At 47.7% G+C, this 12,392-nt stretch overlaps 1 protein-coding gene across 6 annotated transcripts in view; it reads left to right on the forward strand.

The window, feature by feature from the left end:
- The window catches only part of NRP2 (neuropilin 2), an 82,270-nt gene that overhangs the window by 42,409 nt on the left and 27,469 nt on the right, over nt 1–12,392 (forward strand). For all 6 annotated transcript variants that reach the window (XM_082055184.1, XM_082055186.1, XM_082055185.1 and 3 more), the window contains exons 8-12: nt 103–247; nt 507–856; nt 1,948–2,092; nt 5,375–5,491; nt 7,800–7,952. In XM_082055184.1, the coding sequence (XP_081911310.1) occupies nt 103–247; nt 507–856; nt 1,948–2,092; nt 5,375–5,491; nt 7,800–7,952 (910 nt within the window). The remainder of the gene's footprint in view (nt 1–102; nt 248–506; nt 857–1,947; nt 2,093–5,374; nt 5,492–7,799; nt 7,953–12,392) is intronic.

A 12,392-nucleotide genomic window follows, 5' to 3' on the forward strand; every position in this document is an offset into this window, starting at 1 on the left:
CCCACCCTGTTCTCCCTGCTGAGATTATTTCTGCTGCCGATCTGGTTATTTCTTTCTGCCTGGAGAGGATGTAACCATATTTGTGCCCCTTCTCCCTTGCAGACATTTCAGGCCAACGAGGATGCCACGGAGGTTGTTCTCAACAAGATCCACAGCCCGGTGCTCACACGCTTCGTGCGCATCCGTCCCCAGAGCTGGCACAACGGCATCGCCCTGAGGCTGGAGCTGTATGGCTGCCGCATCACCGGTGAGGGTCCCCTCCTCTCTGTCCCTCCAACAGCCTCTCCCGGGGTGCTGTCCCCCACATGCCATGGTGACACTGTGAGCAGCATGGAGACACCCATCCCAAGGGATGTGTTTGTGGAGACAGGCACCCAGGTCACAGAGACAAAGGGGAAGCATCCAGCACTGATGCTGCTTTAGTGCCCAGAGCTCAAACCTGCAGGAAAAACCACGAGTGCTCCCTTCAACCGCCCCGGCTGTTCATGCTGTTTCCTTCCCTGCAGATTCGCCCTGCTCCAACTTGCTGGGAATGCTTTCTGGCCTCATCCCTGACTCGCAGATCTCGGCCTCTTCCATCCGAGGCTACGACTGGTCTCCCAGCATGGCCCGCCTAGTGAGCAGCCGCTCAGGCTGGTTTCCCCGCGTCCCACAAGCCCAGCCCGGGGAAGAGTGGCTGCAGGTGGACCTTGGCGTCCCGAAGAATGTCAAAGGCGTCATCATCCAGGGTGCTCGTGGAGGGGACAGCGTGACCACCACTGAGTCCCGCTCCTTCGTGAAGAAGTTTAAGGTGGCCTACAGCATGAATGGAAAGGACTGGGACTTCATCCAGGACCCCAAAACGATGCAAGCCAAGGTAGGCACTGCCTGGAGCAGCTGCAAAACGTTATATGTTTCTGGCTATCTTCAGTCTGCCTGGTGGGGTCTTAGGAAATCAGCTGTCTCCCCTCACAGAGACCTTGAGAGATTGGGTTATCACCATGGAGTCCCAGGTTGCGTCACCTGGCCCTTGCTCCTAAGATGTTCTAGATGGTGTAGGTTCCACCTTGCCCCAGGGATGACAATTGTGGAGCAGGCCAGGGACATGGCCATCACCTTATGTTTCTTGCAACTCCTGCAGGTCAGAGCCCACAAGGTGGTGTGTTCAATTATGTTTCACACAAACTAATTACATATCTTAAGGGGACAAGTATTGAGGTTGTGGCTTGCACCTCTAGAAGAGGGAGATGAATCACAACTTCTCTTTGGGGAATTTTCTGTATCTAAAGTCCCTTTCGCCACACTGGTGTGAGCCTGAAATTCCCCGTGTTTTGCTCATATCGCTGGAGTTCCCCATAATCTTTCTGCTTAACAGCATGGGAGTGGCAAGGAGCTTGAGAAATAAATTAATTCCCAGCTACTGCCTGTTCTCTCTCTATGCAAAATCATCTGCTTCTGAAAATTCAAGTAAGTTTTAATTTTTCCTGATCTTACAAATGACTCTTGGAAGGTCTGATGCTATCTATAGCCCTCTGTTTATTCCCCACAGACTTGAGTTCGTGCGTGTAAGCTGAAAAGCAGCAGTACTTGGACTGCGAGGAAAACTGAGCGTTTACACTATCCTAGAACATGCAGTAGCTTCTTTATTTGCCAAAGGACAAATCTGATTTTATTTATATGTGAAGTTAGTGGATGTTCCCCAGGCGTGGCTTTGTTCAGAATCTGACCCCTGGATATAAAGCAGAGGCCAGGAGAGATTGTGCAAGTTTCTTAGAAACAGCCCGTCTAATCCTCTGGAAACTGAGTAAAATCAGTGCATTTTCTGCTCAGCTTGACTCAGTGGCCCGGAGTCGGACAGCTAAACTATTTCAAACCACAGCACTGTCCTGCCAGACCCGAATTATCAGGCCTGTTGGAGAGCATGTGGGATGCACACATCACTTGCCTCCTCTTTCTCTCTGTCTGTAGATTTTTGAAGGCAACATCCACTACGACATCCCTGAAGTCCGGAGGTTTGACCCTGTTCCTGCCCAGTATGTCCGAGTGCACCCGGAGAGGTGGTCCCCAGCGGGAATAGGAATGCGACTGGAGGTGCTGGGCTGCGACTGGACAGGTAGGACCCCCTGTGTCTCTGCCCACCTGCTCCATTGGGGCCACATTTGAGCTTTTGTATCCAAATGGATAAAGACAAAAAGTAGGAAGAGAAGCAGAAGTGCAGAAGAGGGGTGCAGTGACCAGTACAGGTATCTTGAGGTGCCGCGATAACGTTTTGCTGTAAGAACAACAGTTCCTCTCTCACTGAACGCCATGTGGAAATCCTTTTGCAGCAAAGGTTGGGAAGTTAACCCTGCGGCATCCCTACAACATCTCTAAGACCAGGGAAGTTTGTTCACCTTTGCCCACCTGTTTTTCACAAGCGGTATGATTTGCAGCCACTGTTACTTTTAATACAGAGGTGAAAACTGTCTAACACACTCACTGGGATCAGGGGAGATGTGCTTCTGACCCTCCTAAGGCTGATGGTGATTGATTGCTCCATAGTTTTATTCCCCAAAGCCAAAAATGCACCCAACAGCTCATTGTGTCTGATGCTAGCTTTTCAGTGCCAGGGGCTAGTTGTCCCTTTTTTTAATCTATTTTATTATTTAATAATCTTCTTAAATCTGAATCTGGCGTCCAGATGTCAGTGATAAAGAGGTAGGACTTCCATTTTATAAACACATCTGTAGAAGGCATTTTCTTGTAAGAATTCCCATTCTAGGAAGCTTAAAAGGCACAGAGCTTTTTTTCCACCCTTTTGCTGAGTCTTTACTTCTCTTTCCTCCTGTGATGTGCTGTAAGATGCATTACAAACACTTAACAGCAAATCACAGAACACACATACGCACAATTAATAACAATAATTTGTCACCTTTGAAGTCAATGGCAAATCTCACCCTGGACTGGGAATCCATTTGAAATGATCTAAACTTTAAATCAAGGTTAGATTTTAGTTTAAATCTTACAACATCTTTGGGATGTCCACAAAGGGAGATAGTCACACAAGACCTCTGACCATGGATGCGTCAGCCCCTCCGTTGCACTCCTCCAAATTAGAGAATAAGAGGGGTTTGGCATCCTCAACTTCTTGTGCTGTTTTTGGTCCGAATTTTACAGCTATATCCATGTTCAGTTTCAATATCAGCAGCAACAGCCCATGTTTTTTCCAGGTAGGGTGCTTTGTGGTCATTTCCCAGTGTGGCTGTCTAATCATTTGCACATTGTAATGTTTAAAACTCAACTGCCAAGTCATAAATATTCGTAGCTTTATTGATCTACAGGCATTCCGCTTTGTAATCAGAGCAGGGCTTGTAATCTTCTGGATTCGCCATGTTATAAAAAGTGTTTATACCCCTGATGGAACCTGGGGAGCAGAGATAGCCCATGGCATTATCTGCGTGCTAAATCCAGGCTGGCTACATGCAGCGGTCCCTGGCAATGCCAAGATACAGCCCTCCTTTGCTGGGAGGACCCTGGCACATTACAGAACCGGCTCTGAAAACCCAGGCAATTGCACTTGCTCGCGAACAAGATTAAGAGATGGATTAAAACAAGCTGATTGAAAACATATTCAAGTGAGGGCCTGTGCCATGCGTACCCTGCCTACCTGTGTGTATTTCTTAGCAGCAATGAGCATCTTAATTAATGAGTCAAACAGGTAACCTAACAGCAACTGGGCTCACAAACTAGTTGGCTAGTAGCTCAAAAATCGGGAAGCGGGGAGTCAGCAATTGGTTTCTTTCAAAGACCTGCCAGATTTTTTCCTCTGAAGAGTGGAGATTGATGAATGTTCACTTGCAGCTGGTTTTCTCTCCTTTGAAGTTCCACACATCTGTTTTCAATTACTTAGTGACTTTGCATTTTGATCAGCAGTTACCACCAGTTGCACAGACACTTGCTGGGCCAGGGAGAGAGAAAGCAAGCAAGCAAGACCTCTCTTTTTCACTTTCCATTTCACACATCACGTTGTCCTCCCTGCTATTTTCATTATCTCTTGTAACCATCATGTTGCGGCTCTGCCATGGTAACTGATTTTTCAAGATATGTTTCTGCGGCTTGTCCGTGGCGCTGCGACGCTGTTGATTTACATCCGCTCGGCATCTGTGTCCCGTATGGGACTTGGCTTTCAAGGTCCTTCCACATTGTCACATTTCAGCTATAAATCTCAATATACAAGAAAAACAACGTAAAAACGCACCAGCTCTAAATAACTTACAGCTTTTGATATGTTGCCTTCACCTGCTGCTTTATTTTTTTCTTTTCTTTTTTTATGACGTTTTTCTGTGCCTGGCTGCTTGCAATTTGCTTCTTGGTTGCGTTTGGAGTTTTATGGGGTTGTAACAAATTCGAACTTAAAAATTAAAAGACTTTGAGGTTATTTTGTATTTTATCCTGAAAAAAAGACAGCCACGGGAAAAAAAAAAAAAAAAAAACAACAAAAAACCCTGAGAGTTTATGTGCAACATGTTTAATAACAGGAAAATAAAAGGGCAAAAAGGAGCCTGTGGAAAATATTCAATGTATTTAGCCATTTCCTCCCACTTCCAGCTTTATTAAATGATATCCTGAAGGGTGCCGACAAAGAAACACAATCACACATAACAGAGCGAAGCAGCGTCTTTTTCAAAGGGGAGAGAATGAAGCCTGCGGTGCTCCAGTTAGCGCACCCGTAAAAGGAGAGACGGCTGGAACCTAATGTCGTTTACTGCTGATCTTAATATCCTTCCCTTTCTTGCTTAAATTTCCCCTGACACCTGCTTGGAGGTTGTTTCACACGGACCATGTTGGAGCGAGGGAAATTGGACGGAGACCCTTTGAAAGTGCAGTCAGGAGCCGGAGTGTGAAACCAGATGCTTTCTGCAGCGAGCAGCGCGCTGGGGGATCCGCTGGGCCCGCTGGCGCTCACCTCATTCCTGGGTTTGAGCGACTCGTTTTATAAATTGGCAGAATTGGTGGGAATGGTGTGTGTTTGTGTGTTTTTTTAACGTGTCGTATGCATTTACGAAAGAAAAAGACGTTCTGCCTGTGGTCTCTCTTATCCAGTAATGACAGCTAAGCAGATTGCCAGCACCAGCGTAGATTAAGAAATTAAGAAGAAAAAGCAGCATGTATGTGTAGAGGAGAGCCTTGTCCAATGGGAGCTCTAAATCAAAGCAACTCCCATATGGAAACAGCCAGTTCACTTGAAGTTCAAACCACGGTGACATTTGTAGCACGTGGAAATTTCATGGTATTCTTGTTCTATCTCTTCCTGCCATTATAAGAACAAGAGAAAAGTATTTTTTGCTTTGTTTCCTCCTACCTGGGCTTTTTGTTGTGTCTGTCGCAAATAACATCCCTGCTCCGTTTTTTCCAGATGTAAAGCCCACCGCAGAAACGCTGGTGCCCACTTTGAAGCGCGAAGAGACCACCACCCCATACCCAACTGATGAAGCAGCAACCGAGTGTGGTGATAGCTGTGGAGAAGAGGAGGGTATGTATCAGAGCAGCACATCTTTGTCTCAATAAATGATGGGTTAAGAGCTAAGGAAATACTCTTATCTTCCCGTTAGCTCCTATACATGGGTCCTATTCCTGGAAAGCTGAGAGTAATATTATTAGTGATAGGGCAAGATAAAAAAAACACCCAAACAAAACCTGCCAAAATCTGATAAGTTATATCAAGGAAGGATGCGAGAGCAAGAGATAGGACCTAATTCAGTCCCTACAGCATGAAACTTGAAGAGCTGCTCTCTCAGGTTCCTTACGTGACCTGGAGAAACTCAGTTAGTGCCCTGTTTAGAGCCACCTCCGTTCCAGATCCCCTTGGCTGGGTGTTGTAAATTCAGAAGATGATTCAGACTGCCTGGTATGCGGGGCTCGTTTAGCAGAGGTCACAACTGCAGAGGTAAATCGCAATGTGTAGAGAAGGCTGATGTCCTGAACACCTATCTGTTAAAAAACATCTTTCCTAATATCAGCTGCTTAAAATTTAGGAGGACGGTCTGGGCTCCTTGTGCAGGCAGCAGAGAGGGGGAACACTAACTCCAGGCAGGAGTTTGTCCTCCTGGTCCTAGGTGGCTGTCAGATGTACAGGGAATGGTTTGGTGTCTGTGGTGTCTGGCTGTAGAAGACGGCAGAGCAGCGCGGGGTTAGTTGTACAGTGCGTGGGAGATGCACAAAAACAGAGCCTGGGGCATTTACACAAGGACTTCAACCAGAAATCTCAGGAGGAAAAGCTGTCCTTTGAGATAGCTCCTAGGACTTCTGTCAGTTCAGCTTCCAGTCCTGGAGGAAAAATTAATGGGTTTTAAAATAAATAAATTTTTAAAAGAACGTTAATTGGCTTTTCACACCTCCCATCGGGATTCTGCTGTAGTTCAGTTCTGGAAATGCGAGTTGCAGAAGTAGCTCGAAGGGCCTGATTCTCATTGCTTTGCCTCAGTTATGTGCCTGTGCAACCCTGCTACCATTGAGGCACTTGGGAAACTGCCGAGAGGAAATTTAGGCCAGTAATAGTCTCTGCAACAACACGATTCCTGGGTGCAGTCCAGGGCAAGAGAGTGAGTGGAGTTTGCTGTGGAGCGTGGAACCAGCCTCCCTGTCAGCTTCCCTCAGATTTAGCAACAATTTTCATTCTCATAAACAATGAGTGTGTTTCTCTGGACAATCAGATTTATGACAGCCAAACAGAAACAATGCTGCTCTCCAGGGTACGAGATTAGATTGGAATAAAAGGATCCATGAGCTGCATTGTTTTATTTCGAAGTGGGAGCGTGTAAAGAAAACCTTCTGCCCCTTGCAGCAAAGTTCCCCTGATGCCTGTCGCCTGAGTCACTCACCTCCTTCTGGCTATCGCTCACTTGGTGGGCACTGTGATTTAAAGCTTCCTCTTTGCTCAGGAAAAACCCAGCCTATAACTGGGCTCTGACGTGCGTGTCTGCTGAGTGCTTGGGATGGTCTCAGACCATTTCTGCAGCCTCCGCGCCTTACGATGCTTCCCCAGCCGAAGGAGCCAGCAGCTGCCTGGCTGCTACATGCAGCCCCTGGCATGGGTCCTCCTGTCCACAGACCTGTCTCTGCAGGCTCTCCAAAGCTTTTAAAGCCGTTGACACAGAGGAATTAGCTCTGCTTCTGTTTCACAGATGAAAAGTTAAATGCCTCGCTCAAAGACCATGTGGTGAGTCCATAGCGGAACTAGAAATAGAGGCTGGCTCCTTTCGCTCAGAATCCAAAAGCTTGAGCTCATGGTGGCCCCACGTTTCCCCTGGTAGCATTTCCATGAGAAGGTAGGAAGCGGTGAGTGACAGCTCTCCATGTTGACAGACAGCTCCCGTCTGGTGCAAGTGGCTCGATCTGTCACTCAGGAGCTGGGTTTTTGGAGCACTTGAGATTCTTCTTTAGGAGCCAGAGCAGGAACTGATGAGCACAGGGCACTCAGGAAGCTCTCTTCCTTGACATTTAAGAAGGCATTTAATATTTGACCGCTCTAGGGGATGAAGAGAAGGTGCTGATTAGAGTCTGGAAGCATTTGGTACTTGCTTTTATATTTGCTTAGTTTGGTGGATTAGTTGCAGGACATGGTGTGAGCATTTTGATGATGCAGAACTTAAGGCTGATCCCTGGAGCTCACGAAATGTGAGATAGGTTAAAAGCATCAGTGTGAGTGAGATTTCATGCTTTCTTCAGTATTTATGTCTTGCCAGCTATTTTAGTTTTGGGTTGGTTTTTAATAGCAACCCTTCGTGGGTAGGTTATTTTTTTTAATCCAACTTTATTTTGCTTCTATTTCTTTTTATAAGATTTCCATCTCCCTGTGAACTTCAACTGCAACTTTGATCTCCCCGAAGACCTCTGTGGTTGGTCACACGACTTCGCAACGGGTTATACGTGGTCTTTTCAGCCTACAAGCACCTGGATTGGCAACTCTGAACCAAGCCCTGAGACCGTGCCTGGTAAGATGGTTAATAGCACACCAAAGCAGGGAAGAGGGAGCTGATTTGGTTCTCTCTGTGTGAACAGTGTGACTGATTATTGCAAAGCTATCAAGAGTTGTGAAGGCTGTGCAGAACTGAACGTTGTCTTTTGTGGAATCCTTCAGTTGCTTTGCTTAATGGATTCATGACTTATTTATAGGACTGTGACCACTGACACTGAATTATACTAACTGTCCTCTTGAGATAGCCTTGAATCGGACGCTGGGCTTTGAATCCCCTGTGACCATGTAGGTTAGTCTGGGCTTTGTTCCACATCCTGATCCAATTGTCTTCTGTAGGACCCAGTGTTTTTTTCCCCAGAATGCATTTTCCCTTTTGTTAGAGATGCATTTCTTCCTTCCATATGTTGCTCGGATTGCCTATAGGCTTCAGCTATTCTGCACTCTGGGCTTGCACAGGCTGGGTTTCAGCCTCCTCCAAGTGAAGGATGAGCTAAGCCCTAAGAATGCAGAAATATGCCAGCTTCTCTCTGTTTGACTTTTGCTCTTTTCCTCTTCTGTGCTTTGGAAGCAGGAGATTTGCATGAGTGTGGCAGAGCCTAATTTATGGAGGACCTCACTGAGATGTGCTGGCATGGGCTGGAAGGGAGCCTGCCTCTGGCAGCATGGTTGATAGATCAAGTTCTTCAGCTTCACATCTTGGAACTCGCCCCGGGACTAGTGCCCTTTCCTTACCCTCATTGGCTTTGTGGCACGGATGGCACAAAGAACATTTGCCAGTTTCCTTTTAACGCTAGATTACATCACAGTAACATCGCTTCTCTTCACTGTCTGTCATTGTTTATGAAACCCAAGGCTCCCCCAGGGAGAGCTGGCTGATCTTACCTGGATTCAGCTCTGCCCTGGTGCCTGGTGACTCCAGCTCTGGATGCCACGCTCCTCCCCGCCCTCCCCCCAGGAAGGTTGAGTCTGGAGATGCAAACATTGGGGCGAACCTGTTAGCCACCTGGCAGAGGCGCTGGCCAGATTGGCAGTGCCGCCAGCCAGTTGGAAAGCCATGCAGCCAACACCTGGTAGGCAGTGCTAAAGAGGAAAATATGTATTCTAGAAACATATGGGAAGAGGAGAATCTGCTACATCTCCACACACAAATCACCCCCACACAAATGCACACATCATTTCTCTCTTTAGCTCCTGAGGTGCCCGGCATTTTTCTAAGAGACACGGTAATGCTGTAAGTGCAGCCTGTATGGACATCTGACAAATTCTTTGGTGTGACATAGGGTCACAGTGTCTGCTATGGAGAAAAACATTTTCATATTTCAAGTGTTTATCTCTTCAGCATTTGAGTGCTTTAGAAGATTAATATCTGGAGCTCAGCGGAGCCTCGGGCAACAGGAGAGAACACTTACAGCCAGCCCCAGACTTAATAACCCTCCCCATCTCATTCGCTGTAATAATGTTTAATTAATATAAGCCTCCTGCAAGTAGGATAAAAATTACTTATTTTTATAACTCAGACTCAATTTTTCATTTCATTTCCTCTCCCCCGAGCCTCCCTACAATTAGTCGGCCATAGTTTCTTAGAAGACTTGGCTGCGTGTGCGCACGCGTGTGCGCGCTTGGCACACGTGCGCAGCCTGGGAGAGGCTGGTGCTGCCTCTGCCCAGCACGCAGTTCTGCTTTTTACCTTTTTTCTCCCCTTTCTTCTCTTCCTTGGTTAGTTATGAATTTCAAAGCCTCATCGCTGAGCTCTCCCTTAGGGTGCTGTGTGCAGCCAGGCACCAAAGAACCAAGGAGGTGCGGGCAGGCGCTCCAGCCCTGTACGGCCAGAGGAAGAGGAGAGGCTGAAGTGAGCTGCCCTCAGCGCTGGAGGCAGCCAGCAGCAGCCACCAGGCACAGGGATGGTTGTTGGCACTGCCATGGGATCAGCCTCCCGGCACAGAGCTGCGGAGGGGCCGGCGTGCAAAGGCATCACTGCCGCTTCGCTTTGGTCCTGCTCTTAGAAATGAAGAAGACGTGACACAAAGGGAAACAACTATTTGCTTCTTTCCTCCCCACGCAGCTTTTAAAAGCAGCTCGAGAAACATGAAGAACAGGCGATGCTGGGCTGTCGGCAGGGACAGAATCGAAGTATTGTTTTGTTCACACTCCTCCATTCTTCCCCTGCCTTTTCCTCGTGCTCCCTCCAGCACTTTGTTTCTACTTAGAAAATTCATCCCCAGACTCCAGGGAGTAAGGAATGAAAAGCCCTTGTTTGGGGTGGTCTTTTCTTGTGAATTCCCCACCCCGGGGTGAGCAGTTGGGTGAAGGAGAGCAGCTGTGCTTGGTTTAGGGGCAGGGCAAAAGCTAATGGGAACTGAAAGCCGCTGGAGCCCAATTTACTCTGATTTAAAGGTGCTGCCTCTGGCTAGAGGCTGTGGCTACTCCACAGTAGCGAGGAAGTGTGCTGTGCCTTTAAGAGCTGTGTGGGATGTATCTCTATTTCTTCTGAAAATAGCAAAACAAAAATTAAAATTAAAAGGGAAAAAAATAATAATGAAAGGAGGAGCCCTGGCTCCGTCTGCGTGAGAGAGAGGGGGAAGGAAATGACCATGGTGAAATATCCTCTGCGAGGCACTTGATTAGAAAAGTCTGCTGAGAGACAGGCCTGAATTCCTCAGATATCTCCCAATTTCGTCTTATGCGCTGCGTGCAATTCCTCCTCATCTTTGGCATGGAGAACTTCTTCTCGAGACTGACAAGACACCCACTGCTCTCACTCCACTATTTTTATTTCCAAGATACTCTTTCAGGCAGCTCTTCATTTCTTTTTTTAGCTTTGTGTTCCTTGGGCTCTTCACACCACGGATTAGCTCCACGTCCTCTCCAGCAGGCTCCCGTTACACGTCTGGGGACCCCGTTGGTGAAAGTGGACCCAAAGTGCCCAACTCAGCAGAAGCCCAGCGTGGTTCCAGCTGTTACCCTGCCCTTTGCAAGCCTGCAAGATACTGTTGCTCCCTTTTCCATGTCCCCATGAGAGATTGCCAGGATTTTTCCCTCTATGGATTTTCAGATGCTTCCCATTCGTAGAAAGATTCCCCTTAGCTGCACCTAGCAAGCTTCAAGGAGCAACAAGCTCAGGTTTCAGTGAGGCTTCATCCCCCCATCCTGCTGCACGCAATGGCAATGTACCACTGCTGTCCAGATAGAGGTCTTAGGACCTGAAAATAAATCTAGGTTGGTAAGTTGGGCACCTCAACTCTTCACCATCTTTGAATTTCACCAGGGGCTTGATCCTGAAGGGTGTAGAGATCCTGGGTCATATCCGTAGCTGTTAGGTGCGGCTGCATTGCTCTCAGTGATGCTACGCTAACAATCCAGCACTGAAAATCTGGAATTGGTGTGTTTTGCCCATTTTTTTTCGCCTTCCCTTTTCTTGCAGTCAGTAAGTAAATACCTTCTGGTCCTAGAAGAGCGCTGTGGGGGCTGCACCTCTACCACACGCTGCTTCTCATTCAGGTGAGCACAGCGTCGGGATCAGAGCCCCGGCAGTGTTATGAACCCCGTGTTGTTTGGGTGTTGGCAGCTGTATGTGCACACAGCAAAGGAAGTGGTTTTAGACCTTGCAGCTCTGCTGGCCACATAACTCTTGGGCTGGGCTGCAAAAACCCACCGAGAGCTTCTGTTGTGGGCCGTGGCCTCGCTGGCTTTGAGGAATGCAGCTCATTTGGGTTGCAGGCGCTGCAGGGAAAGGTTTATTTGTTTCAAAGCCTTTCCAGCAGAGGAATGTTTGTAGTGCTCTGAAGTTTCATAAGAGCTTATTTTTTAAGGAAAACAAATGTTGAGCTGTTTTTAAGCTGATGGTGACCCTTCACCATTCCTGTATTTTTCCCGTGGGATCTTTAAAAGGGAAAGTTTCATATTTTTCCTGCAATCCATGAGAACTTCTGCCTGAAGGCCTTGATCCTACTCTGTCCAAACCAGCAGAAAGGTTTTCATGGTGTTAATGGAGCAGGCCTGGACTGAGCTGAGTCTGCACTTACTCTCATGAGACTTACTCTCAGGACTTGTGCCTTGGGGACACATTTTGACCTTTAGGGTCAATCTCGTTCCCTTTGAAGTAGGGAAGGAGTCTTGCATGTGGGGTAGCGTGAAAGTCAAGCACTTCTGTGCAGTGAGTGAGCAGCTGGATGCTGTGGGAAGGAGACTACATACCCGGCTGTGTCTCCCCCCACTCCCCCATGCGTGGTGCAGGTTGCCTCTCAGCAGAGCTGTATGTGGCTTTCATTTGCACAGTGAGGACGGCAAACCCTAAAAAGCCATTTGTGCTTTGGCTGCCCGCAGCATGGTGGAGCTGGGACACAGCAGCACCCACATCGTGAGAGGTTTGCTGAGCATCAGCTGGGCTGTGCAAGTGTCCTGACCATGAGCCATGGCCATCCTTGTGCCCATACTGTCTTTCATGAGAGCAGGGACA

This window comes from Streptopelia decaocto (genome assembly GCF_964273445.1).
Source record: "Streptopelia decaocto genome assembly, chromosome: 6".
Lineage (NCBI taxonomy): Eukaryota > Metazoa > Chordata > Aves > Columbiformes > Columbidae > Streptopelia > Streptopelia decaocto.